At 39.1% G+C, this 25,613-nt stretch overlaps 2 protein-coding genes and 1 long non-coding RNA gene across 3 annotated transcripts in view; 2 read left to right on the plus strand and 1 right to left on the minus strand.

The window, feature by feature from the left end:
* LOC115754015 (disease resistance protein L6-like) overlaps positions 1–25,613 on the plus strand; it is a 183,939-nt gene that overhangs the window by 141,196 nt on the left and 17,130 nt on the right. The window lies entirely within an intron of this gene.
* LOC125314553 lies at positions 678–22,363 on the minus strand. Its single transcript, XR_007198019.1, has 3 exons — positions 22,170–22,363; positions 20,122–20,123; positions 678–841 (listed from the first exon to the last, which is right to left on the minus strand). It is a non-coding gene; the product is annotated as an uncharacterized LOC125314553 (long non-coding RNA).
* On the plus strand, positions 2,956–25,519 carry LOC115733304 (TMV resistance protein N-like). The gene is made up of 2 exons (XM_048277077.1): positions 2,956–3,899; positions 25,495–25,519. The coding sequence occupies exon 1, from the start codon at positions 2,979–2,981 to the stop codon at positions 3,624–3,626; it is 648 nt and encodes a 215-aa protein (XP_048133034.1). The 5' UTR covers positions 2,956–2,978; the 3' UTR covers positions 3,627–3,899; positions 25,495–25,519.

Consider the following 25,613-nt stretch of genomic DNA (forward strand, 5'->3'; position numbering starts at 1 on the left):
TCTTCTCGCCGCCCCTGATCTCTCTCTTCTAATCTCTATTCAAGTACTCGGCCTTGCCTCCCGCGATCTCAATGGCTCAGCCCGCGGCTCCCTTGCCACCGGCTCCCTCGCCGCCCACTCCCTCGCTGCCGGCTCCCTTGCCGCTGGCCACAGATTCGGTCACGAAAATAAAAAAATAAAAGATGAAGGTGAGGGATCCTGTCACTTGAAGAGGGAGAGAGTGGGCCGTCGCCATCGTTGGAAATGCTTCTGGTTTTGCTTATTCTTCGCATTCATTTTCCTCGTAATCTTCATCTTCTTCTTCTTTTTGCAGATACTTGGAGAGAGAGAGAGAGAGAGGGCCGTGGGGGTGTTTATGGAAAGAAAAATGTGAGAGAAAACAAATTTTAAAAAAATCGGAAATGTGGGCCCCGCTGAACACGTGTCGTTCATTGAATGAGGTGTTAGAGATGACGTGGCACTTCAGGAGCACCTAATATTTTCTCGTGTTGTCATTGCCGACTGGTTCGACTGTATAAATCAATCGAAGGAAGAGACAATGGGCGACGAGAAGGCATCTCTGTTTCGTGAGAGGCGTTCTGGTTTTCTTCTCCGTCAGACTTGAAAGCAAAAAATCGAGGGCTGAGTCGGAGCAAAGCCAAAATGGATCGTCTCATTTTTGGGCATTCTTTTGCCGAGGTCGTGGCCTTGATCCTTCTCCCTGGGATCGCGTTCTATTTTCTCAACAAGAAGAAAGCTAGCGTGCGTGGAGATGCGGAAGATCCTAATACTGACACATCTGCTTCGTCGACTACCCCGATGGGAACTAATTCCGGTGGATCTGGTTCAATTCCGACAGAAACTGCCGATGGTGCATCTAGTTCGTCGACCCCACCGTCTGGAGACTCCTACGAGGTGTTTTTGAGCTTTAGCGGTCGAGATACTCGTCATGGCTTCACCGATCACCTATATCATGGGCTTGTCGATGCTAGGATCCAGACTTTCAGAGACAATGAGGAGCTCCGCCGAGGCAAGAAGATCGCCGAGCTCTTTGCGGCCATCAAGAACAGTAAGTTCCTGATTCCCATTCTTTCTGAGAATTATAGTACGAGCAGTTGGTGCCTGGATGAATTAGTTCAAATAATGAAGTGCAAGAAAAAGAACAAGGAGACTATAGTGTTGCCGATATTCTACAAAGTGGAACCATCTGACGTGGGACATCTACTTGGGAGTTTTGGAGATAAATTTCGTAAGCGTGAGAGGCGTTTGTGTAAAAGGGAGGGATTCGACTCAACGATATTGAAGAAATGGAAGGAAGCACTCGAAGAAGTCAGCTCCTTGAAAGGACACTGCGCCACTGGGTAAGGACCCCGTTCGCTTCAGTAATATAAGATTTTTCAGATGAATTTTTATTGTTATATCCAAATATTTTTTTAATATTTTATTTTTTAAAGTATAAACTACGTTTCGACCAAAGAAAAAAGTACAAACAATGTTAATCTTCAAGGCAAACTTTTCTAATTTCAGATTTATTTGAGATCAATAGTGCAACTTATTGGTGGTTCCAATTTGGAGCTCGTATACAAAAGAAATATCTGATTGGTTATATATGATTATTGTAAATATAAAAAAGGAAAGGGTTAATACCATGAAAAATCCTAAACTGGTACACCCGTGACAAATTTACCTCAAACTATTTTTTTGACCACGAAAAATCCCAAACTGGTACATCTGTGACAAATTTACCCCGAACTATTTTTTGACCACTAAAAATCATAAACTGGTATATTTGTGACAAATTTACCATAAACTAATTCTTTTGATCACGAAATACCTCAAACTGATACACATGTGACAAATTCACTCCCCGTTAAATTGATTTAATATCATTAAAAATCTCAAATTGATAAACCCGTGAAACAGAGGGTCAAAACCCCATATTGGTATGCCTGTCAACTATCACGTGTCACCAAATCAGCAATTTGACAGTTAAATTTAATGAAAATTAATGGAGGATAAATTTGTCACAGGTGTACTATTTTGGGATTTTTTGTGGTCAAAAAAATAATTTGGGGTAAATTTGTTACAAGTATACCGATTTGGGGTTTTCCATGATATTAACCCAAAAGGAAAAAAATATTAACTTTATTATTTGTTTGTAACTTTTCAATGCATTTTCCTATCTTCAAGATCAACACATAATTTCTATCTCATACATCTACATAAATTGAAGCGTTGTTGTCATTTTGGGGAAAAATTACTCTTCTACTTTCCAATAAAATCAATATCAGATTGACTAAAATCATAGAACATAAACAGTGATATGGAAAATAACGTACCCATGTTATCTAAAAAAACGCCTAGAATCTTGCAAGCGTGTACAATTGCGCAAATAAAGAGAAAACCCCTCAATTGAATTCCTCTTGTATAAAAAATTATGACTTGTTTATTGACTGATGGCTGAACTCTCGTAAGACTCTGACTTATTGGATTTTTGCTTAGTCAACCGCTCTAGAAAGTTCTCAAAGTCACACCCTCGTCATACGAATATCTTTGGAAGCAACCAGCGTAAAACACAATATCAATCCATGACATGTACAATATTCAGAATTCATTAGCCATACCTCAAGTTTCTTCCTGTTCAATACATAATGTTGGTCTAATAATGGTATGAGGCATTCCCAGTTTAGTATTAGCATATAAGATAATATATCATTCTTAAGAGTTGTTCAATTTATGCCTAGATTTATTTACTTCTCTATTCTCATTAAATTAGCAATATAGAATTCTTGTTGCAATGTACTTGAACTCTTGTGACATCCGACGGGCCCGAAGGAGAGTTGGTGACATCGGTTGTTCGAGAAGTGTTGAGCGAGCTGATTAGAAAGTTTGAGTTGGATATTCCCGAGAATTTGGTCGGAATTGGTAGTCAAGTGGAGGAGGTTATGAAATCCGTGCGTAATAATTCTCATGCCACCCTGTTTGTTGGTATCCACAGAATGGGAGGCATTGGTAAGACAACTATTGCTAAAACCATCTATAACCAGCTCTTGAATCAATTTGAGTATCGTAGCTTCATTGCTGATATTAGGGAGAAATATAAGAATGGCGTTGAGCGCTTGCATGATCAGTTGATCCATGATATACTGAAGGAAGAAAATCTAGTTCGTAATAGGGATGAAGGGATTAAGCTCGTCTCATCCCGCTTTAAAGATAAGAAAGTGCTGATTCTCCTCGATGACGTGGATGCTGATTCTCACTTGGAGGATTTGGCCGGAAAGCGTGATTGGTTTTCTTCGGGAAGTGTGATCATTATTACCACGAGAGACGAGAGTATTCTTGACAAAGCACGTGTGGACTATAAACATGACCACCAGGTTTTGGATGAGGATAGTTCTTTGATTCTGTTTAGTAGACATGCGTTTCGAAATGACGCTTCTCCAAGTGAATTTCAGAAACTCACCGATGAAGTTGTGTCCACCACCGGAAGGCTTCCCTTATCTCTTAAAGTTTTAGGTTCATTTTTGTGCGATAAACCGCGAGGAGTATGGGAAGATACGATAAAACAGTTAAGAAATGTCCCAGATAAGGAAGTGCAAAAAAGGTTAAAGATCGATTCTGACGCATTAGAGGAGGGACAGAAATAGATATTTTTGGATATCGCTTGTTTTTTCATTGACAACGACCTGAGAATCGCATCCTACATGTGGGATGCTTGCGACTTTTACCCAAAGAAGGGAATTGAAGTACTAAAATTAAGGTCGCTAATTAAAGTTGGAGAGGATTATAAGCTCGGAATGCATGACCAATTGCGAGATTTTGGTCTAGAAATCGTCCGCCAAGAAGATGAGAGGGAGCCTCGAAATCACAGCAGGTTACGGGACTCGAAGGAAGTCATGAAAGTGCTAGAGGAAGATGAGGTAACTGTTTCTCTTCTTTTGCCCCCATTAGTCCGTGTCCACTGTCAAAGTGATGTTGGTCCTCTGCTTAGTGCTTGCCCTAGTGACCAGAGAACGTTCTAATGTTTTTGTCTTCATGCCTTTTTATTGACGTGATTAGAAAGTAGGAGGTCGCTCTTTCTTAATAAGTATTGCAGCTTATTTGAGACTTTTCTTACACAAGTGTACAATATGAAGTTTTTTCCAAGAACGAGGTACTTTAAAATTTATTAGATACTTGATAGGGTATTTGACATTGCAAAAATTTGACTTTATATAATTCATTGGGTCACGTCCTTGACACATGCAACAAATTACTTGACTATGCCACCGTAAACAATAACTGCTTTTTAACAGTAGTCTGTATAAAAAGTTATGTTCATGCGCTATCTAAAAGTGCAATCAACTTTTATAATTAAAAAAATGCCGCCTAGACTGGATCGATTATTTTTTACTTATTCTTATTTCTAAAATGTAAACCTAATTTCTAATTAATATATTAAAACTAAAGTTCATGTTTCTCACCCCTATTAATAATTCACCTTTGGACCACACGAAAACTGAACTGAAACGGTCGGTCCTATCCCAGAGCCAATCACCCCTAATTACTTTTGCACCCAGTACAAAAGGTCGGGCTTGTTTTTGAGATTTGGCCATGAGTATTCTGAAACTCTGTCGGTCGACCGAATACAGAAGATTAAGAAATTACACATTTGAAGACAAAGAATCTTAATGGCAGATAGGATTTCTTTATATTTTAAGAGAGAAGTTAATCAGGGAAATGACTAATTTGAGCATGATTGCTTCTCTTGGAAGTTGCTTCCTTTTGTTATAGCTCCTCTTCTCTTGGATTCCTTTCCGGTGTTGAGATCTAATTCCTTCTCCACTAATCATGTCATTCTCCATGAAATCTTGCACAACATTGTGGATTACAATAAACAGATCACTGGTTCCGAGAAATCGACATGGATTTAGAAATCCGTGAAATTTCATGTACTACTTCTTAATTTCCCATGCATGAGTGATTTTGTTTGGTGAAAGCTTTCTGCACATTTGGATTAAAAATATTTCTAATCTCTTCTGATGAAGAAATTATTCGCTCCATAGATTTAAAAATGGATTAGAAATAGCTGTTCTCCCAAAATCGAGAACAGGGCCCAAGGAACTCATAGCTATTCCATGAAGCCTAGACTAGCTTCAAATTTCATAATCCTAAATAACTTTGCATGTTTCATAATAAATTATTTTAAATTAAAGCAAAGTTATTCAATAACGATTGTTTATCATACTTGAAAATTTAAATTGACTTTTGATGCTAAAAATGGTAGAGAGCATAATTATAATTTATATTTCAAGTTACTATTAATAAAATCAAAATCACATCGGAAATATAAATATAACTTCTATCACAATTGCTCATATTTAGTTATGAATCTAATGGCAAGACAAAAACGAGTACATAGTATCTTAACTGTAAGCAGCAAAGTCAAGTAATATACACGAAAAGTATACATAAGAAAAAGGGAAAAGAAACTGACTTTATAATTGTTTTTCGCAATTGTCATAATTGTTACAATAACCATGTCTTTTATGTGATTATAGTTCATTTGGATATCTAATGTGAAAATTATAGAGAGAGAAAATATATTTCTATTAGAATTGATCAAATCAACTTTCGATTTTGCAGTGTAATTTACTTAAATCCTGTGTATTGCTAACTAGTATAGTAATGAAACTACATTACAAGAAAGAAGAGCGTTAACAAGTTGTTAAGTTTTACATATGAGCCATTGGGCCAAAGTGTAAAAATATGTTCATGATATGCATAAGAAACTATAAACTATTATTCAGAACAAAATAAAGCACGAAATAAGAGAACATCATAATTTTCTTTAAGATCCCAGTACTTATGGCCAATTTCAAAATCTATGTAGACATCCCCCACTTTGTTAGCCTATACAGGTTATTGGTCAAGGGAAGGAATCGTATGTTCCCTTTGCTAGTCTCTAAAGACACCGATGGATGTTAATAGAGATATGAACAATGACATCAGATTTTCTTCAATTGTATATAAATAGTGTTGATGAATGTTGATTCTTACTTATAGGGAACAAGAAAGATTGAGGCCATTTCTTGCTCAAAATTCCCTTCTCATCAAGATGACAATATCCTCTACGGCGAACAATTCAAGAAATTAAAGAACCCGAGGTTCCTTGACGCGAGTTGGGCACATCTTATTGGAGATTTTAAGAACTCAACTAAGAATTTAAAATGGCTTCGATGGTGGAATTGTCCCTCAACTTTTGAAGCAAACAATTTTGATGCAAAGGAATTAGTTGTACTCGATTTGTCCTATAGCAATTTATCGGATGGATGGCCAGGATGGAGTTCCATCAAGGTAAGGTAGAAGAACAAGTCTATTTTTCGTTTCCTTTTCCTTTCGGTTGAATCATATTCACTCTAGGCTAACCTCTCCACGATTATAATATTCCTTATCAGGTGGCAAGGAAGCTAAAATATCTCGACCTTCAACGTTGTACGTTCTTAAGGAGAACTTCCTTCCTCTCACATTTTGAGAATTTAGAGGTTTTTCTCCTCAGATTTTGTCGGAATCTAAAGCAAATTGACTCTTCGATTGGAAAAATGAAGAGTCCGGTACGCTTGGACTTGACGAAATGTGTGAGGCTCAAGAGGCTTCCAGCAGAAGTGGGTAAATTAGAAGCACTGGAGCAACTCATTCTAAAGCAATCTAGAATAGAAGAATTACCAGAGAGCATAGGGGATCTGCAGAATCTAGAAATTCTGGATATTAGTGGCACTCGGATAAAAGAATTACCCGATGGCATTGGAAGGCCGAGAAAGCTCCGAGATTTAAATGCTTCAAATTGCTTTGAACTGGGAGGAGTAATTCCAGAAGGCATCTGTAATATTTCTTCCCTGCAACGCCTTAATTTTGGTCATTGCCGGAACCTCCAATCGCTGCCGGCGCTTCCTTCCAGCCTAACATTTTTGTATGTCACCTGTCGAAGTCGCACATTGCCTTCACTTTCCAACCTGACCCATCTCAAGGAGGTACGACTTGATGGATGCGAATTTCTAGAGTGCATCCGGGAGCAACCATCAACACAACTAGAAAGATGCCTACACGCTCCCTTTGAATTGGAAATCTTGGCAATTTGCGGGTGCAAGCTCATGAAAACACTGGACATTTTACAATTTAACCATCCGAGGACATTAAGTGTCGAGTACTGCGAAAATATACTTGAAATTCGAGGTCTTGACGAATTGCTTTATTTGGAAAGCTTCGTAATCTCCTTTTGTCCTTCAATTAAAAGGCTTGACCTTCCAAAATCCAAGAGTCTAAAGAAATTAGCAGTTACATTATGCATGAACTTGGTTGAAATTCAAGGCCTCGATGCATTGGAGCCCTTGGAAGTGATAGATATCTCTTTCTGCGTTTCAATTGAGAGGCTAAACCTTTCAAAATCCAAGGGTCCGAAGATATTCAAAGCTTCATGCTGCCAAAGCTTGGTTGAAATTCAAGGCCTCGATACGTTGGAGTCCTTGGAAGAGATACATATCTTTGCATGCGCTTCAATTGAGAGGCTGAACCTTTCAAAATCCAAGGGTCTGAAGGTGTTCAAAGCTAGAGACTGCAAAAGCTTGGTTGAAATTCAAGGCCTCGATACGTTGGAGTCCTTGGAAGAGATAGATATCTCTTTGTGTGTTTCAATTGAGAGGCTAAACCTTTCAAAATCCAAGGGTCTGAAGATATTCAAAGCTTCATACTGCCAAAGCTTGGTTGAAATTCAAGGCCTCGATACGTTGGAGTCCTTGGAAGAGATAGATATCTCTGCATGCGCTTCAATTGAGAGGCCGAACCTTTCAAAATCCAAGGGTCCGAAGGTATTCAAAGCTACGGACTGCAAAAGCTTGGTTGAAATTCAAGGCCTCGATACGTTGAAGTCCTTGGAAGAGATAGATATCTCAGCATGCGCTTCAATTGAGAGGCTGAACCTTTCAAAATCCAAGGGTCCGAAGGTATTCAAAGCTACAAACTGCAAAAGCTTGGTTGAAATTCAAGGCCTCGATACGTTGGAGTCCTTGGAAGAGATAGATATCTCAGCATGCGCTTCAATTGAGAGGCTGAACCTTTCAAAATCCAAGGGTCTGAAGGTATTCAAAGCTACAAATTGCAAAAGCTTGGTTGAAATTCAAGGCCTCGATACGTTGGAGTCCTTGGAAGAGATAGATATCCTTGAGTACGCGTCAATTTTGAGAAGACGACAGGTGTTAGAGTCGAATGTTGAGATGATCCATATATCCTTAGCGGGTAAGTTACCTTTTCTCTTTCGAGATCTATTGTCCAATTTTCCGATATATTTCCTGTTTGCTGTTTCTATTAACAATGATGACCTTATTAGTACTTCCTGGTTGAAAGTGTTAGTGTTCTTACTTGAATTCAGGGAATCTGAAGGCGATGTTCATTGAAGTTAATGTGTGTACTTTGGCAAAATGTTTCTGCTCCTCATGCCAGTAAATGATATAGATCAAAAGGCCTTCTAAGTGCATCGTTTGTCATTAGTCTTCAGGTAAGATTCTTCATCCTATGAAGAAAAATAATGATTCTCTGTGTTTGATTGATTCTGGAATGACAGAATTGTTGAATAAAAACTGATGCATACAGGAATTTGATAGCATGCCAAAGGTAATTGTCTAGGATGAGAATTGGTACATGAAGGACACTATGTGGAGTCCTTCCGATGCGAGGTTTTAGTTTGCTCTGTGCACACCACGCAGTTCATGGCTGCATGTCTAAGGTATGCCTAAGAATGAATTAATGGGGTTGAGATTTGTCCAACCATTGTGTTCCACACATTTTATCTCACAAAATTGTTCGCATTGGCTGATTCAGGTAATTGTATTGGTTGTGAATAAAGTAGGAAACAGACCAGAAGCAAAACCATTGTGAATTTTTTGGATCAGTCGAGAAACTTGTAACTCGAATTTTGCTGACTATGAATCCAAGGCAAATAAGATTAGCCCAAAGAACTTGTTAAATTTTGTGGAGATAATAATGCCATCTGTCATTTACCTGAACTTTCGAGTGAAATCAGGATGGCGTGCATGAACGAGAATGTCTTCTGACATAATTGAGTGCACTGTGAAATAATCTCTTATGTTATACATAAGCTCTTATTAGCGCATTTACTTGCTGAAAAGAAAAGCACGGGAAGCGTTTCCGGAAGCTCCATCGGATATGTAAATAGCACATTATGATAATGGAAAGTATCTTACTATATTCCACCACAGCAAGCAACTTAAGCTGAATTCACTATGCTAATTTGATCAAAGTTCCTGCGCTTGATGATGTTAGATGCCTGCCAGTTGGATTTGAAGAGTTGAAGAAAATTAATATTGAGTTTGACTCACCAAGATCTGTAAATTTTGGGGTATCATTAGTAGTTTGCTGATGTTAATTGCTAGATTGATCTCATTTGATTCACTGGCAGGATTTGGACATTATTCCACTGGTCGTGGTATAAATGCTGATGCAACCGAAACAGCTTTTGAAAGGCACTTCTAAAAGGAAACAAAGCCATCAGGACCTCGATGTTTCTTGGACTGCTCCAAATGCTGACGGTGCAACCTTGGAAAGGTAAAGGATGTTCGCTTATTTTTGTCCCACATTGCCCTGATTATGATCACAGAAGCAGAGCTGAAACTGTCCGTTAAGAGGTTTTCGAAATACTGAAAGTCTAGCCAATTTAGTTTGATATAGTGCGCAATAATTAGGATGAATTTATTTCAATTTGGCATCATAATTGGCACCTGCATGTAGGTCTTTTGGAGTCTTTGTTCAAAGGGAGTCGTTTGTGATTCAAGTTAGGATCTTCATGCTAAATTGGAAGCTTTTCGATGTTTGGCTACTAAACTTTGTTTCGGTCAATGAAGAACTTAGAGGTTCTTACCCTGGGAAGCTGCTGTCAAAGTGGGCTTGGATTGGTTGTACCCACTGCGGTTAGAAGTCTTGGGATCAAAGTTTTACAAGGTTGATTTTTGCTGTCCCTTGTCGGTAACTGTAGCAATCTTTGTGTGCTCAGATTGCTTATCAACCCAGTTGCACTATGATTAGTTTAGCTTGGTGCACTTCCTGTTCTTATACTTTTGATGACCTGCCTTGATTCCACGAATTGCCCATGTTTTCTTTTCTCCTTGAAATGTTATTTGTTGTGCTTCTATTGCAGCTTGCATTATATCAAATCGAAAACTGAGTGTACTCACAATAGGAGGTCTAAAAATCAGTTCACTCATTTGGCCTTCCAGTGATGGAGAACTTTTGCTGGCACCAATGCCTTGGACTATGCCTGGTAGACCTAAAGAGAAAAGGATAACAGAAGAAGGAGAATCTGAAAATGGATTCGACGTGTCGAGACAAGGCACAGAAATTACAAGCCAATTTGTGCTTCAAGCAAGTGCACAACTCAAAAATTGTCCATTGAAACAAAAGAAAACTGTGAGTTTCTTTTCATTCGGTGTTTCTAGTCTCTGTGTGTGTCATTATTTTCTCAGTTTACTTTCGCAAGTGGAGAGGATTAATAGATAGTCAGACAGACAAAGGGAAACCAATCCACTTGTCTCAGAGAGGCATCCTAATAATGCCACCACTCAAAAGGTACTTTTAACCTTACTTTTTAGTAACCGACTATCCATTTGAACGATTATAAGAGCCATTTTAACTTGAGCATTGTTTGGTTATTAATAGCATGGATGGGAAGGCAATCGAGTCATTCCTCTTCTAAAAAATACCGACAATGTTGTGGTCAATGCTAAGAAGGTAGAAAGGGCATCTCGCATATTTATCGCTACAGTGGGATTGGAGGTACAACTTTTCGGCAGTAAACAAATTTGTTATGTAAATTGAACGCATGCATCTCTTTCGTCCAGCAGCAAAAGGAAGACAGTATGAACAAGGAGCCAGAAAAATGGAAATGAGAAGTGGAGCATTTGGACAGTAGAAGTGTTGGATCAATAAGATCTCCAAGAAAGAGGAAAATCGACCGGGATTAGCTGTTTGAAGAGTTGGAAGTCTGATATGTTGTAGTACCTTTTGTTGGTAAGATCAAGAGACGGAGTGTGTTGTTTATATTTTCTGCAAGTGTTTTAAGATGTGGGAATGATGCTGTTAAGACCACAAGCAATCTGTGCAACAGTTTTTTTGTGTTTGGGAGTACGTCTGATACTTGGAAAGAAGTGCAGTTGGCCTTATTTTTGCCTAATCAGTTGGTGTAAGAAGCTGGACATTAATTTTCTTACCTAACAATTATGCAAGAATGAAAATGGAAAATCCCGAAAAACCAGATATTTCCAAACAGACGAAATTCCATAGCACAATTCTGAAACAGGCATGGAAGAGAGGAACAAAGCAATCACATACCAACAGGTCCCCCCAACAATCCTTGCAATTCTGAACGCCAAATTAAAACAAAAACGAGCATCTCAACATGGAAACGTTTATCTGGAAAAACCGAGTGACAGAAATCGTTCCCGATGGTGGATTAACAGAAATCGTCACTATCCATGTCATAAAGGACACGAGATGGATTCAAGGCCATTTCAATGTCTATTTCAACTTGCTGGAAGTTGATAGCAGGACTGCGAAACGATAGCTCCATTCCATTATCATCGTAAAATTCAACCACGCGGACACCAGGAATCTTAATGTTTTTTACCGATGCAGCACGGAAGTTCCGGTTGCAAGACTCTTCATGCATCTCTTTGAAAAGAGGCCATTGACTTCTGTCTGAAAATTCAAGTGTTCACTCTTTCCCTCCTCGCCACATCATGGCATGTGTATACCTGTTAGTGGACCCGGGCTGCAGAAACTGATGTGCTTTATGAGAAAATTTTGTGGTTCCTGAAACTTTACTGCAAGGTTCCACTCATTCTCAACAAGTTCAACTACCACCTCTGCCCCACTCTCTCTCCATCCTCTGTCCCCCACTATAATTAACAAGTTCGCATGACAAGATAATGACTCCCAATTTCTTTGAGAAACTTGGGCGACATCTGAGGCCCTCTTTTCATTGGGTCTCCTGATTCGTTTGTGAGGAATTGTTCTCCGCTGCGGCTTTGAGCTTGAACCTGAAACCCCAGAAGGATATGAGTAAGTAACATGTGTTCGTGGCTTCTTTGGTCCGTGGCCAAAACTATTTAGGGAACCATCAGATTTTGCATCTGACCAACCGCATGAGAAGTGTCCATAAAATGAACTACTTCTACTCCGATGCACGCTTCTTGGTGCGGTGGGATTGGGACTCAGGACGAGGCTGCCATTCATACCGCAAGCCATATCAGTAGGCAGCAAACTGCGCAGCAATCCATCATCAACAGGCTTTTCGCTCTCATTACAATGGGGAATATCTATCTTAATACCATTCAAAGAAGGCCAAGCACCATTTGTGATCCTCTGCAAAGGACTTGACTTTTTTTTCTGATGCTGCGTAATTTCCTTGCCCTTCCTGCATCTGCCCAACCTCATCACCATCTACAGCACTAGCAATGCGAATCCTGCCAGTGTGAAGATTACCACTTTGGTTATCCTGAGGGGTCCTCGTATCTGCACCCTTGCAAACAAGCAGCTCAACAGCTTGATCATCTTTAGCACAACGCAAGTAGTGACTCTCTCTTGATGGAGCTTCTTGGCTAGTGTGGAATCCCATATCATTCTTTGAGCAGTTATCTATGGCGATGTTAGGTTGCGCCAAAACGCTTGCATTTTCTGCACTTTTCTCCTGATTAAGCTCAACAAACTAATTTTGGACACGCTATGATTCATAAGAAGCTTCAGGTGCAAGCTCAGAAAGAAAGTAGGATTAGCGGTAATGGGGAGAGCAAACAGAGGAAGCTTCATGTACTCTGCATCAGAACCCGAAGAATTTGCCCCATTATCGTCACCATTACCTCTAGATACACCCGAGGGCCAAATTTCTTCTCCGGTCATCTTCTGTAGACCCTGATCAGTTAACCCCAAGACAATTAATACTGGTTTTGCACAAGTAACAACCACAATACTGCCAAAGGTAATCATATATGTCAAGAAATGCTAAATGATCAGGAGCTCGATGTTTAAGGATCAGGAGCTTTCAAAATGCACTTCTAATAGGAAAAAAAGTCGCTTAAGGATCAGGAGCTCGATGTTTATTGGACTTCTCCGAACGCTGACAGTGTATCCTTGGAAAGGCAGAGGATGCTTGCCTATTTTTATCCCACATTGTGGTAATTACAATCGACAGAACCATCGCAGACCTGAAACCGTCTGTTAAGAGGTTTTTTAAATACTGAAAGTCTAGCCAATTAGTTTGATATGGTGCCCAATAATTTGGATGATTGTATTTCAATTTGGTATCACAATTGGCACTGCATGGAGGTCTTTTGGAGTCCTCATTGAAAGAGAGTTGTTTGTGATTCAGGTTATGGTCATCATGCTAAAGAGGAAGCTATTCGATGATTGGCTGCTAAATTTTGTTGGGTCAATAAAGAACTCAGAGGTTCTTACTTTGTTAAGCTGTTGTCATATTTGCTGTCAGAATGATAGAAGTTGCTGTTGATACCAAGCTTGAAAATGTTTCTGGTGTGAAGAACATGGTCACCAGAGTCCAGTAATCCTACGAATTGCCCGTGGTTTTTTCTCTTTTTTTCTCCTTGAAATGTTGTCTGTCGAATACAGCTTCCTTTGTATCAAATTGGATACTATGTGAACTGACAATAGGTCTAATAATCAGTTCTCTCATTTGGCATCAGCTAACAAGGTGCACCGTTCACTCATTTGGCCTTCCAGTGATGGAGAACCTTTGGTGGCACCAACGCCTCGGATTATGCCTGGTAGGCCTAAATAGGTAAGGATAACAGAGGAAGATCTACAAATGGATAGGTATAGAAATCACATGCCATTTGTGCTTCAAGAGAGGCCACGACTCAAGAAATTGTCCGTTGAAACAAGAGAAAAAGGTAGGGTTCATTCATTATGTGTTTCTCGTCTCTGTTTGCGTCATTCTTTTTTTCTGAATTTATTTTCTTAAGTGAACAGGATGGAGAGATAGTCGGACAAAGAGAAACCAACCAACTTGTCACCGAGATGCGTCATAAGGATGCCACCACGCGAAGGTACTTTTAACCTTACTGTTAAGAAACATAGTATGCACTTGAATGATTACAAGAACCATATTAACTAGAGCATTTTTTGGTTCTTAATAGCCTGGATGGGCAGGCACACGAGTCATTTATCTACCGAGAGATATCAACAATGTTGTGGTCAATGCTATGAAGGTGGATTGCGCATCTCACATATTTATCACTTCAGTGGGATTAGAGGATCAGCTTTATGGTAGTAAACGAGTTGTTATGTAAAGATTTGAAAATACGCATCTCTCTCGTCAAGCTGCAAAAGGAAACAGTATGAACAAGAAGTGAGAGAAACAGAAAGAGGATGAAACTTGTCCCCCAATTAAGTCGGTGAATGAAGGACATTGGAAGTAGCGGATCAACGGGATCTCCGAAAAAAGAGGTAAATCGACCGGCGATAGCAGTTTAAAAAGTTGGAAGTCTGATATGTTCTAGTACCTTTCAATGGTATGATACTCTTCAATTTAAGATCAAGACATGGAGTTTGCTGTATATATTTTCTCCAAGTGTTTAAGATGTGGGCATCAACAGCCTTTTATGCTTGGGAGTACGTTTGATATTTGAACGGAAGTGCAGTTGCTCCTTATGTTCGCCCAATCTTTTGGTGTTATAGACAATGCTCTATCCCCATTCCCCGCTAACAAGCCAAGCTTGTTTAGACGTTGTAGGACATTAATTTTTCTCACCGAACAATTTCAGCAGATTTTCATTCTAAAGTGCTTCAGTTTTCATTGCAAAACACCTGCAATTTCATAAATGATAAATTACAAATCAAAGGATCAGACTAACATCTACATGAATACTTAGGGTGCGTATGAAATCACTTCTGACCAAGAAATCAACTTCTGATTAGAAATCGATTTCTCTACTTCTTCTCAAAAGTAGAAGTTGATTTTTCTACTACTGCTCCAGATTTACTTCTAATCAGAAAAATTCGTTTGGTAACAGTTGAAAATTTCTATTTTTGAAACATTATTAACAAAATTTTCGGCAGCAATGGTCGACGGCGGCAATGGTCGGTGGCGGCGATGGTGGTCGGTGGTGGCGGCCGTCGGCGGCGGCGGTGGTCGACGGCCGCGGCAATGGTCGGCGGTGGCGGTGGCGGTGGCGGTTGTCGACGGCTGCGGTGGTTGGCGGCGGTTGGCATTGTTGGTGGCCGTCGGCGGCAGCGGTGCTCGGCGACGGAGGTGGTCGGCGGCGGCGGCGATGGTCGGCGGTTGGCGGCGGCGGTGGTTGGTGGCCGACAGCGGTGGGCGGCCGGCGGGGCGGCGGTCGGGCGATGGTGGGCAGCCAGCAGCGGCGGTGGAGGTCGCAGCGGTGCTAGGCGGTGGGCGGCGGCGGCGGTGGGCGACCGACGGTGGGCGGCTGCGGCGGCGGCGGTGGGTGGGCGATGGCCGGCGAAGGCAGGTGTAGTCCAAGAAATGATTCCGGAGCCGAGAAGTTAAAATTTTTTACTTCTCAAAATTGGCCGAAAATCTTGTTAGAAGTAAAAAATTTTGCCATAAGTGAAAAATCCTACTATAAGTCAATTTTTTTACCAAACGGATTTTCGCTTCGATCAGATTTTTATCAAACACATTTCTCTCGCGGATGGGCCTCTGGCGGAGAAATGAGAAATCAGAAGTGATTTCATGCGCACCCTTAGCCGTCCTGGTCGGGCGGCTTTGACTTTCCTAGACCTATACCATAAACAGAGATACTACGGTATATCTTTCTTGGGGGTTCTTGCTCCGATTCTTCGTGTTTCCGGACTTACTAATTTCGGGGGACTTTTACTCTCAATGTCCCGCCCTTTTTGATTTCTTTTGGGACTCGAATTGTTGATAACTCGTCCTCTTAATAGCAAAAAAAAAAAAAAAAAAAAACAGAACTCTAGACTAATTAACTGGGCTAGGGTGATTCTACGGTCCCCGAAAAGACTTTCCGATCGTTTGGATGTCATGCAGCTGTCTCGGAATAACAACAAAGAGTACATTACATGTGGCGTTCACAACTAGGGAATGTTCTATAACCGATCCTGTTTCGGTCGGGACGGTTCTTTTCTACCAGTATCATGAAAAAACAAATGTCTTGGTCATATCAGGAATATCAACTGTGACATTTGAATCGTCATGCGATGGAAGAGCGAATCGCTTCTTTTCATTACTGAAGCAAAAATATCCCTAGAGCATGGCATTAGTCAAGCATGACGAATCTCTCCAACGAGATAAATCGTGCCACTCACCAGAACCTTTGCAGCACAAATCTTTTCATACGCTTTGATGTACTTTGCGAGCTTGGGTCACTGATCCACAGCTGACACTTTTCAATTGCAGATGGAGTTAATTTTGCTGGCCCCTGCAGTTTGGCCAACAGAGAGGAAAACATGCCGGAAGCTGAAGGTACATCGCCTGAGTTAATTGCGCAGCCGAAAGCTTTAATAAATTAATAATCTCTTCCTTTTCCATTAGAACGCCTCAATTGAGTTCTTGACTAGCGCAAGACAGTTATGAAGTTGTGCTGTTACATCGAATTGCAGGAAGATGGGCATAGTCCTAGCACTTCGGAGAAGGAGAGCACTGGGAAAGCAAATCCAGAGGATTACGGTCCAATCGATCTGGTTCCAAACTCAAAGGCGTCAATAGGGCCCAGACCGATTGACCATGGCACTCCTCTTATGCCATTCATACCAAAGCCTGCCCGGATATAGTTTGTTCCAGACTACAAGGAATCAACTGATCAAGACATACACTGCCTCATTATCCACTGTGGGATGCCCTGGAGTTCCTCAATGCTGCGCTTCGGTTATTAAATGGGGATTTTTCAGATCTACTTATTACGATGATTCCTTCTGTTGGAGCACTACTGTTGGGAGCTGTTCGACATGGATGGACGGTCATGTTGCCGATATCAAATGGTCTTGAGCCTTCGTGTAAGAAATCGATGTTGAAGTGTCTCCTTGCTCATCTCTGCAGGTGCTTCATAGCTAGCTTCTAAGTAGTTTCTAGTCTCAGCAGAGTCGAACAAAAACGGATGAACTAGCTATTGAACATCCTGGGCTTCCATCAGTTTAATGTAGGAAAGCTTCAGCAAGTCTTATATAAAGAAGTCAGGCAGATAATGAGCTTAATTCCCGTGAACTTTCAGTTGATATCAAAGTTGCTGCTGCTGCAGTTGTCCTCATTACCGTCAAAGGTAATGCATAATTGCCCCTAAACTTTTCGATTATTACACGTTACTCCAGCGAACTTTCATTTTGTTCTAGCCGTTAAAAAAAAAAAAAAAAGTGATGAAAACCATCATCCAAGAGGGCCCACCAAAATGGTCATCATGCTTGCTGGCCACGATTGTATAATGTTGCTGATTTTCCACCGACGCGTTGACTACAAGATCAGAACTAACGACCTTCATGATTCTCCCCTAGATTCTAGATTATCCCTCTTTCTCTTTGTTCATCTTCTACCTCAAGTTCTTGAGAAAATATTCAGCGGTTGTTTAGTACCAGCTTATAGGCTGATGTGGCACAAAATTTTTGTTGACAGCCAATTATATATATTGCCACATGTCAACAACGTGGACATGAACTAAAATTTTCATTCTTTTTTTGTCTCTCTTCTGCTCCATCATTAATCGGCATTGCTAAGATAGAATATAAGTCTCTCTTTGTGGTGTTTGGGAGAGAGAATGTTTGTCGGTCACCAGATTGGGCAAGGGTGGTGAGGGCTCCCTCGCCAGCGGCAGCAAGGTCGACCCTTGTTTGCGTTGGGCGAGGCGAGATCTTGCAACCACCAATGAGGCCAGCACACGGTACCCGGCAAGGGGAAGAGAAAATATGGAAAAAGGAAAGAATAAAGGAAAAAGAAATAAAAGGAAATAAATTAAAAAATGTGAAAAGACTAAAATGTCTCCGATTATGCCCTTTTTTGAAATAAAGAAGGTACTTCATATTATTATTTGAAATAGGTTTCACTTCAAGTCCTTTTTTGAGGCAAATGAAGGCACTTGAAGCCTTTTTTTAAAATTTTTTCAAGAATCATTTATGAGGGAAACTACCAAAATAATTAACCCATCGATTTGATGGCTCCTACCATAAAACCATTTCTTGTGTCAAAGAAAATTTGCATTTCGACCAAATAGAAAAAAGAAAAGAATTTTGCAAAAGGTGATAATGAAAAGGAAATAAAGAGAAAAAAAGAGAAAAAAGAAAAGAAAAAGAAGGTGGGTCATCCCATCCTAATGTGGAAAAGAAGACCTGCCAATGCTTTTTTGCCTCCTTTTCTATGATGTCGGCTAGATTTTAGTCAAATGATCCCCCTTCTCGAAAGGCCAAAAAATCACTGACAATGTTTTGCAGTGGCAATAAATTATTCGCCGTTGCTCCTTTGCCCTCGCCTTGTCCCATTTTACAAGGATTTTTCTTTTCATTGCTAAATTTAGGATTAATGCTCCAAAAAAAAAATCAAATTGATATATATGTGATAAATTTATATTTAATAATTTTTTATCATAAAAAAATTAAATTAATACTTTTGTGATACATCTACATCCAAATTAATTTTTTTATCGCAAGAAATCTTAAACTAGTATACATGTAATAAATTTACTCCAAATTATTTTTTTAACTATCAAAAAAGTCCTAAAATGATACATTTATGACAAATTTATCCTTCATTAATATCAATTAATTTGGGTTAACATTACGGAAAAAAAATCCCAAACTCGATATACCCGTAATAAACGGAAGGGAAAAAACGTACACCCGTCAATTGCCACATATTATCCGACTCAATAATTCGACAATAAAATGGAACAAAAATCAACGGAGGGTAATTTTATCACAAGTGTACCAATTTTCAATAAATTTACTATAGATAAATGAAAAAAAAATAATTTTGAGTAAACTTATTGTAGGCGTATCAATTTGGCCAGTTCGTGTGGGCAGGGACGACCCACTTACCATGCTTAGTAGGGGCTTGTTAATATACATGTTAGAAAAAGCAAACAGCTGAAATTCTAGTCTTTCGAAGCCGAAGAGTTTGAAAAGTAAGGCATGAGTACGAGAAGCCAAATTCAAATTTTGTGAAAGAAAATTCTGATATGCAGTTGCCGGTGTAGTGTATAAACTGTAGTTATGGTCTTGGTAATCAAAAAAAAAAAAAAAAGGACACGCGATACGAAGAACGCAGGAATGGGGGGAAAAAGATGACTGGACCAGAGGGAGTTTAATGCGAGAATAAAAGTTAGGTCTGGGGAGTTGTAGTCTGATCGCGTGATGCACGGGAAAACAGCTCAGCGGCACATTCACTTCACTCTCTCTTCCCCCCTCTATCTTTGCTTTTTGATACGCTGCATCACCAACCACAACAACCCTGGCAATCGGGTCATGTGTCCAGTCCATACAACTTGCAAGGCAATATAACTTAATGTTGACTAGACTTGTCGGGGGTGAGGTCAAGAGAGGGAAATTAATGAATATTTTTATTTAGAATTCTAAAAAGTAAGGCAAATTCTAAAAAATATGAATTTTTCTTAAAAATATCTTAAGATTGTCGCATGCCCAAAAAAATAATTTTTCCTTAACACACACATATAAAAATATATCTTATACAACGTGTCTCACCGTATCGAAATTTATTATTTTTTAGAAATGACGTGTCGCGTATCGTATCGTGTCACGTGTCTCATGTCCGTATCGGTGTTATTTAGAATTTGATAAAAAGGTAGATATTATATACAAACAACTGTAATAAATATAATAAAATTAATATATATTAATTGATACCACCAAATCACGATATAACATTTAGCAAGTTAATAAATAGATTTTATGAAAATATGTGACCGTACAAGCGTGGAAATTTGAACGGTTCTCGTTTCTTTTTTAAGAGAAAAAAAAAAGCATAAATTTTATAAAATGTGCGACCGCCACTCATTGCTCGTCACGTGCAGTTCAGGCCCCACCCTTATCTTTCTTGTTTCCACGCACGAAGACAAAAACGACCATAAGCGCGTGATTACTGTTCCTGGTCAATGAATTGACAGCTGGCTTCGGTTTATATAAGTCAAACCAACGAAGAGACAAGTAAGTGGGCAACCAGGAGGCATTTCAGTTTTTCCTCAGAGACTTTCTGGTTTTCTTCTCCATCTGGCTTGAAAGCCAAAAACGGAATGCATCTTCCCATTAAGAAACGCAAACTCAGTGAGCTTAGAAATGCCAATGATGTTGATCCTGGTGGTGGATCTGGTTTGGTGACCGCGTCGACGGGAGCTAATTCCGGTGGATCTAGTTCGTCTCCGATAGAGACTACTAATGGTTCATTTAGTTTGTCGGCTGCGATAATCGAAAATAATTACGATATTTTATTGGCCATCAAAAATCTAAAGTAGTATATTTCTTATAAATTTACCCTAGACTGGTGCATATGTGATAAATATACCCTTTATTGATTATCGTTCAATTTTACCTCGAATTGATGAGTTGAATAGCACGTAGCAATTGACGGATGCACCAATTTGAAATTTTTATCCTCTGTTTATTACACATGTGTCGGTTTGGAATTTTTCATAGTATTTAATCCAAACAAAGGAAACTGATTGAGGCTAAATTTATTATAGGTATATTATTTTAGAATTTTTTATTGTCAAAAAATAGTTTATAGTCAATTTAGGATTTTTTACGATAAAAAAATTAGCTTGGGCATAGGTTTATAACGAGTGTATCAATTTAGGATTTCTTATGATAAATTATAATTTAGATTAAATTTATCATAAATATATCACTTTCAAATTTTTTTTATATTAACCCTAAATTTAACTATGAGAAGAAAATCCTTATAACATGGGACAATAAGCGGTAATTTCTTACCACCGCAAAGCATAGTCATGATTTTTTTCCTTTCGGGAAGGGAATCTTTTGACTAAAATCTAGCCGACATTATAGAAAAGCACGCTAAAAAACATTGGCAGGTCTTCTTTTCCACATTAGGATGACCCACCACACACACACACACATATATATATATATATATATAATGCATTATATCCTTTTCATTATCACTTTTGCAAATTTCTTTTCCACGAGAAATGATTTTGTGGTAGGAGCCATCAAATCGATGGGTTAATTATTTTGATAGTCTCCCTAATAAATGATTCTTTTTTGGCCAGCAGCATTTGAGAAATGATTCAACACCACAATTTCAATATTTTCTGTGGAATTTTCAATGAGAATTTGTCCACTTACATGATTTTATGTTTTTACGTAACTGATTTTGTTTAATGACTCTTCTTATTATAATTGTTAGTAGTATTTGGATTTTCTTCCGATTCTGTTAAAAAAAGATGTTCGCTTTGACCGAGTAAGCACGCGCTCTCCATCGTTTGAAGTTTGATAGAAAGGTAGAGATTATATACAAGCAACAGTAATGAACATATTTAAATTGATATATTAAGTGATATCACCGAATCATAATATAACATTTAGCAAGTTAATAAATAGATTTATGAAAATATGTACCGTACAAATTCTCGTTTCTTTTTCAAGGAAAAAAAAACAAATTTTAATTGAAGCTGGCCTTATCTTTTCCTTCTTATTTGTCTCTCTCTCTCACTCTCCATCATTTTTCATCTTCTCCAACAAACCCCAACATTGTAACTGCGTTGAAATTTCAACAGCACTTGTCTACAACATTTGGCTTTCTTTCTCTCCGTAGCTTCTGCATCGTTATTCCTCGCATATTGTCTTCGTCCTGGGCAGGCATCTCGTGTTTCCCGAGAGGCATTCTGGTTTTCTTCTCCGTCGGGCTTGAGAGCAAAAATCAAGGGCAGAGACAGAGCAGGGACGAGATGCATCGTCCCATTTTTGGGCATTCTTTCGCGGTGCTCGTGGCACCCGTCCTTCTCTCCGTGCTCGCCTTCAGTTTCCTCAATAAGAAGAAAACTAGCGTGCGTAAAAATGAAGAAGATGCCGATACTGGTGGATCTGGTTCGGTGACTGCGCCGACCGGAACTAATTCCGGTGGATCTAGTTCGTCTCCGAAGGAGACTACTAATGGTTCGTCTAGTTCGTCAACCGCGACGACGACCGGAAACAGCTACGATATTTTCTTGAGCTTTAGGGGCCCAGATACTCGAAATGGCTTCGCCGGTCACCTCTACAATAGGCTCTGCTTTGCCAAAACTCACCCTTTCAGGGACGATGTGGAGCTCCGCCAGGGCGAGAAGATCGGCCCAGATCTTTTGGCGGCCATCAAGAACAGTAAGATCTTGATCCCCATTCTCTCCGAGAATTATGGTACGAGCAGTTGGTGCTTGGATGAGCTGGCTCAAATAATGAAGTGCAAGAAGAATAACCCCGAGACTATAGTGTTGCCTATATTCTACAAAGTGGCACCCGCTGACGTGCGACATCAAATCGGCAAGTTTGGAGAGGCATTTTGTGGTCATAACACGCGTTTGCGTAAGAGGAATTTCGACCCAACGATTTTGAAGAAATGGGAGGATGCCCTCAAAGAAGTCGGTGGCTTGAAAGGACGAGAAGTCACTGGGTACTTCATCTTTTCACCGAATTATTCTCTACTTTCTTTTTATCTGTGTGGGTGTTTACGGTTGTTCTGATCATCACCTGCGATGCATGAGTTCCATAAGTTATTGTCTTTTGATTTTTTTTTTATTTTAATGACATTGACCAACCTAATTATAGATTTTACTGTTTGGATCCCTTTCGCTTGTTACATCATTAATGTCGTTAATTAGTCGCTATAAATGATTTTTACAAAAGAAATATGTCATTGGTAGCTACGACGATTATTTATAGGATTTTTGCCTATTCAAACGCTATAGGAAGTTTTTATTGTCATGTCCGCATCATCCCTAATATCTTTGACAAACAATCAAGGTTAAAATTCAATTCAAATTCATGGTCCATGTAATATTCATGATGTCATTAGCAACACACTCAAGTTTCTTCTGGCTCAAAATATTTTGGCAAGAGTATTAATTGGAGTGGGGCACGCCATGCGAAGCAGCCACCACCATTCCTTGCTTTAATCTTAGCGTATAAGATAATATCTGGAGTTGTTGGCCAAAAAAAAAAAATTCTTTAAGATTTCCGATTTTTCAATTGTTTCTTATTGCTTTATCATTAATTAGACAATATAAGATTGACATTGCCGTGTATTTGAACTCCTGTCACATTTGACAGGTCTGAAGCAGCAGTGATAGATTCTGTTCTCGACCAAGTGTTACTCGAGCTGAAGAAAAAGTTTGAGTTGGATATTCCTGAGAATTTGATCGGAATTGATAGTCATGTGAAGAAGCTTATGGAAGTTGTAAATAATAATTCCAGTGCCACCCTTTTTTTTGTCATCCATGGAATGGGAGGCATTGGTAAGACTACTCTTGCTAAAAAGTTCTACAACGAGCTCTCCAATCGATTTAAGTATCGTTGCTTCATTCCTGATGTTAGGAAATCATGTGAGGGTGATGGTATTGAGCACTTGCAGAATAAATTGATCTCTGTTACACTGGAGCAGGATTATAAAGTTTCTACTAGGGACGAAGGGATTAGGTTCCTCTCATCCAACATTAACGGTAAGAAAGTTCTCTTCCTTCTTGATGATGTGTATGAGGATCATGACGTGAAGGCTTTGGCCGGAAATCGAAGTTGGTTTTCTTTGGGAAGTATCATCATTATTACCACCCGAAACATGAGTATTATTGACAAGGCCAGGGGGGACTACCCGTATGAACTTGAGGGAATGGGTAGGAATAACTCTACGATTCTGTTTAGTAGACATGCGTTCTTAAGGGACTCGCCTCCAAGTGAATTTAAGGAGCTCACTGATAAAGTTGTGTCCACCACCGGAGGGCTTCCTTTAGCTCTCGAGGTCTTAGGTTCATTTTTGTTGGGAGCCAAGCAGGAAACATGGACACGCACGATAAAGAAGTTACAGAAAATCCCTGATGAGGGAGTGCAAGAAAAGTTAAAGATAAGTTACAATGCACTATCGCCCGGGGAAAAGCAAATTTTTTTAGATATCGCTTGTTTTTTCATTGGCACCGACGAGAGAATTGCATCCTACATGTGGGACGCATGTAACTTTTTCGCAGTGGGAATTGAAGTATTGAGACTTCGGTCACTAATAAAAGTTGGAAATGATCATGAGCTCATAATGCATGACCAAGTGAGAGACCTTGGTAGGTGGATCGTCTGTGAGGGGAATGAGAATAAACCGCAGTGTTGTAGCAGGTTATGGAACTCCGAGGAAGCTTTGAAAGTGCTAAAGGAAAAAGAGGTAATAGTTTCTCTTCTTTTGCTCCCTTAGTCCATGTTCTTCTGCTCGAGTGATGTTGGTCCTCTACTTAATGCTTGCTCTAGTGAACAAAGAAAGTATGAGGTTGCTCTCTCTTAGTAAGTATTGCAGTTTATCTGAGATTCTTCTTACACAAAGTGTACTTTACTAAGTTTACTTTCAAATTTGTTAGATAGTCGATAGGGGTAGAATGCATTGAAAAAAATATGAATTTATGCAATTGATTGGGATACATCCTTCACACGTGCAATGAATAACTTGACTATGCAACTGTGGCTAATAAATACTTGCGATATATAAATCATAAAATTCTATTATATGTTACATCAGGTTAGGAACTACTTTTTTACCAAAATTCACATGGTAGAACAGGAACATTTATAGACATAAATAACACAGAAAGTCCCAGAGATATCTACTGAAATTCTATTTTTTCCTATAATTAAAGCATGTGATTATTGTATTTATGAAATTAATAATAGTTTTCACTCTATTACTATGAATCCATCATTTAGTTTATTCAAAATGGTTGCTAAAAAAACTACACACTTGTTTTGTCTTTCCAATTTGCAACCTGTTTAGAATCTCGAGAACCGATTGATATGTTAGCAATGTCAAAGCCAATGTCTATTTATTGTGTGTTTTGTATTACATCATGAAATAAGCTAAACTAACCACATGAAAAATGAATATGCTGTATATTTTATATCTGAATAAATTGGTATAGCTAACTTTTACAACTTAAAAGGTACATTACTCGGTGCAATTATTTCAGTATTTTTGTTGGGTTCATTAAGTCGAAATCAAAGTCGGAATATAATATATAAATACTACCACAAGTTTAGCTACTCATAATTAGTTACGAATCCGATGGCCAATTATACAAACATATAATCCAAGTACTTATGGCCAATTTCAAAATCTAAGTAGACATCCTTCACTTTGTTAGCCTTTATAAATACAGGTTATTGGCCAAGGAAGGAATCATATGTTCCTTTTGCTAGTCTCTAAGGAATGCATGTTAATAGAGATATGAACAATGACATTAGATTTTCTTCAATTGTATATAAATAGTGTTGATGAATGTTGATTCTTACTTATAGGGAACAAAAGAGATTGAGGCCATTTCTTGCTCAAAATTCCCTTCTCATCAAGATGACAATATCCTCAACGGCGAACAATTCAAGAAATTAAAGAACCCGAGGTTCCTTGACGCGAGTTG

Source organism: Rhodamnia argentea, chromosome 4, assembly GCF_020921035.1.
Source record: "Rhodamnia argentea isolate NSW1041297 chromosome 4, ASM2092103v1, whole genome shotgun sequence".
NCBI classification, from domain to species: Eukaryota; Viridiplantae; Streptophyta; class Magnoliopsida; order Myrtales; family Myrtaceae; genus Rhodamnia; species Rhodamnia argentea.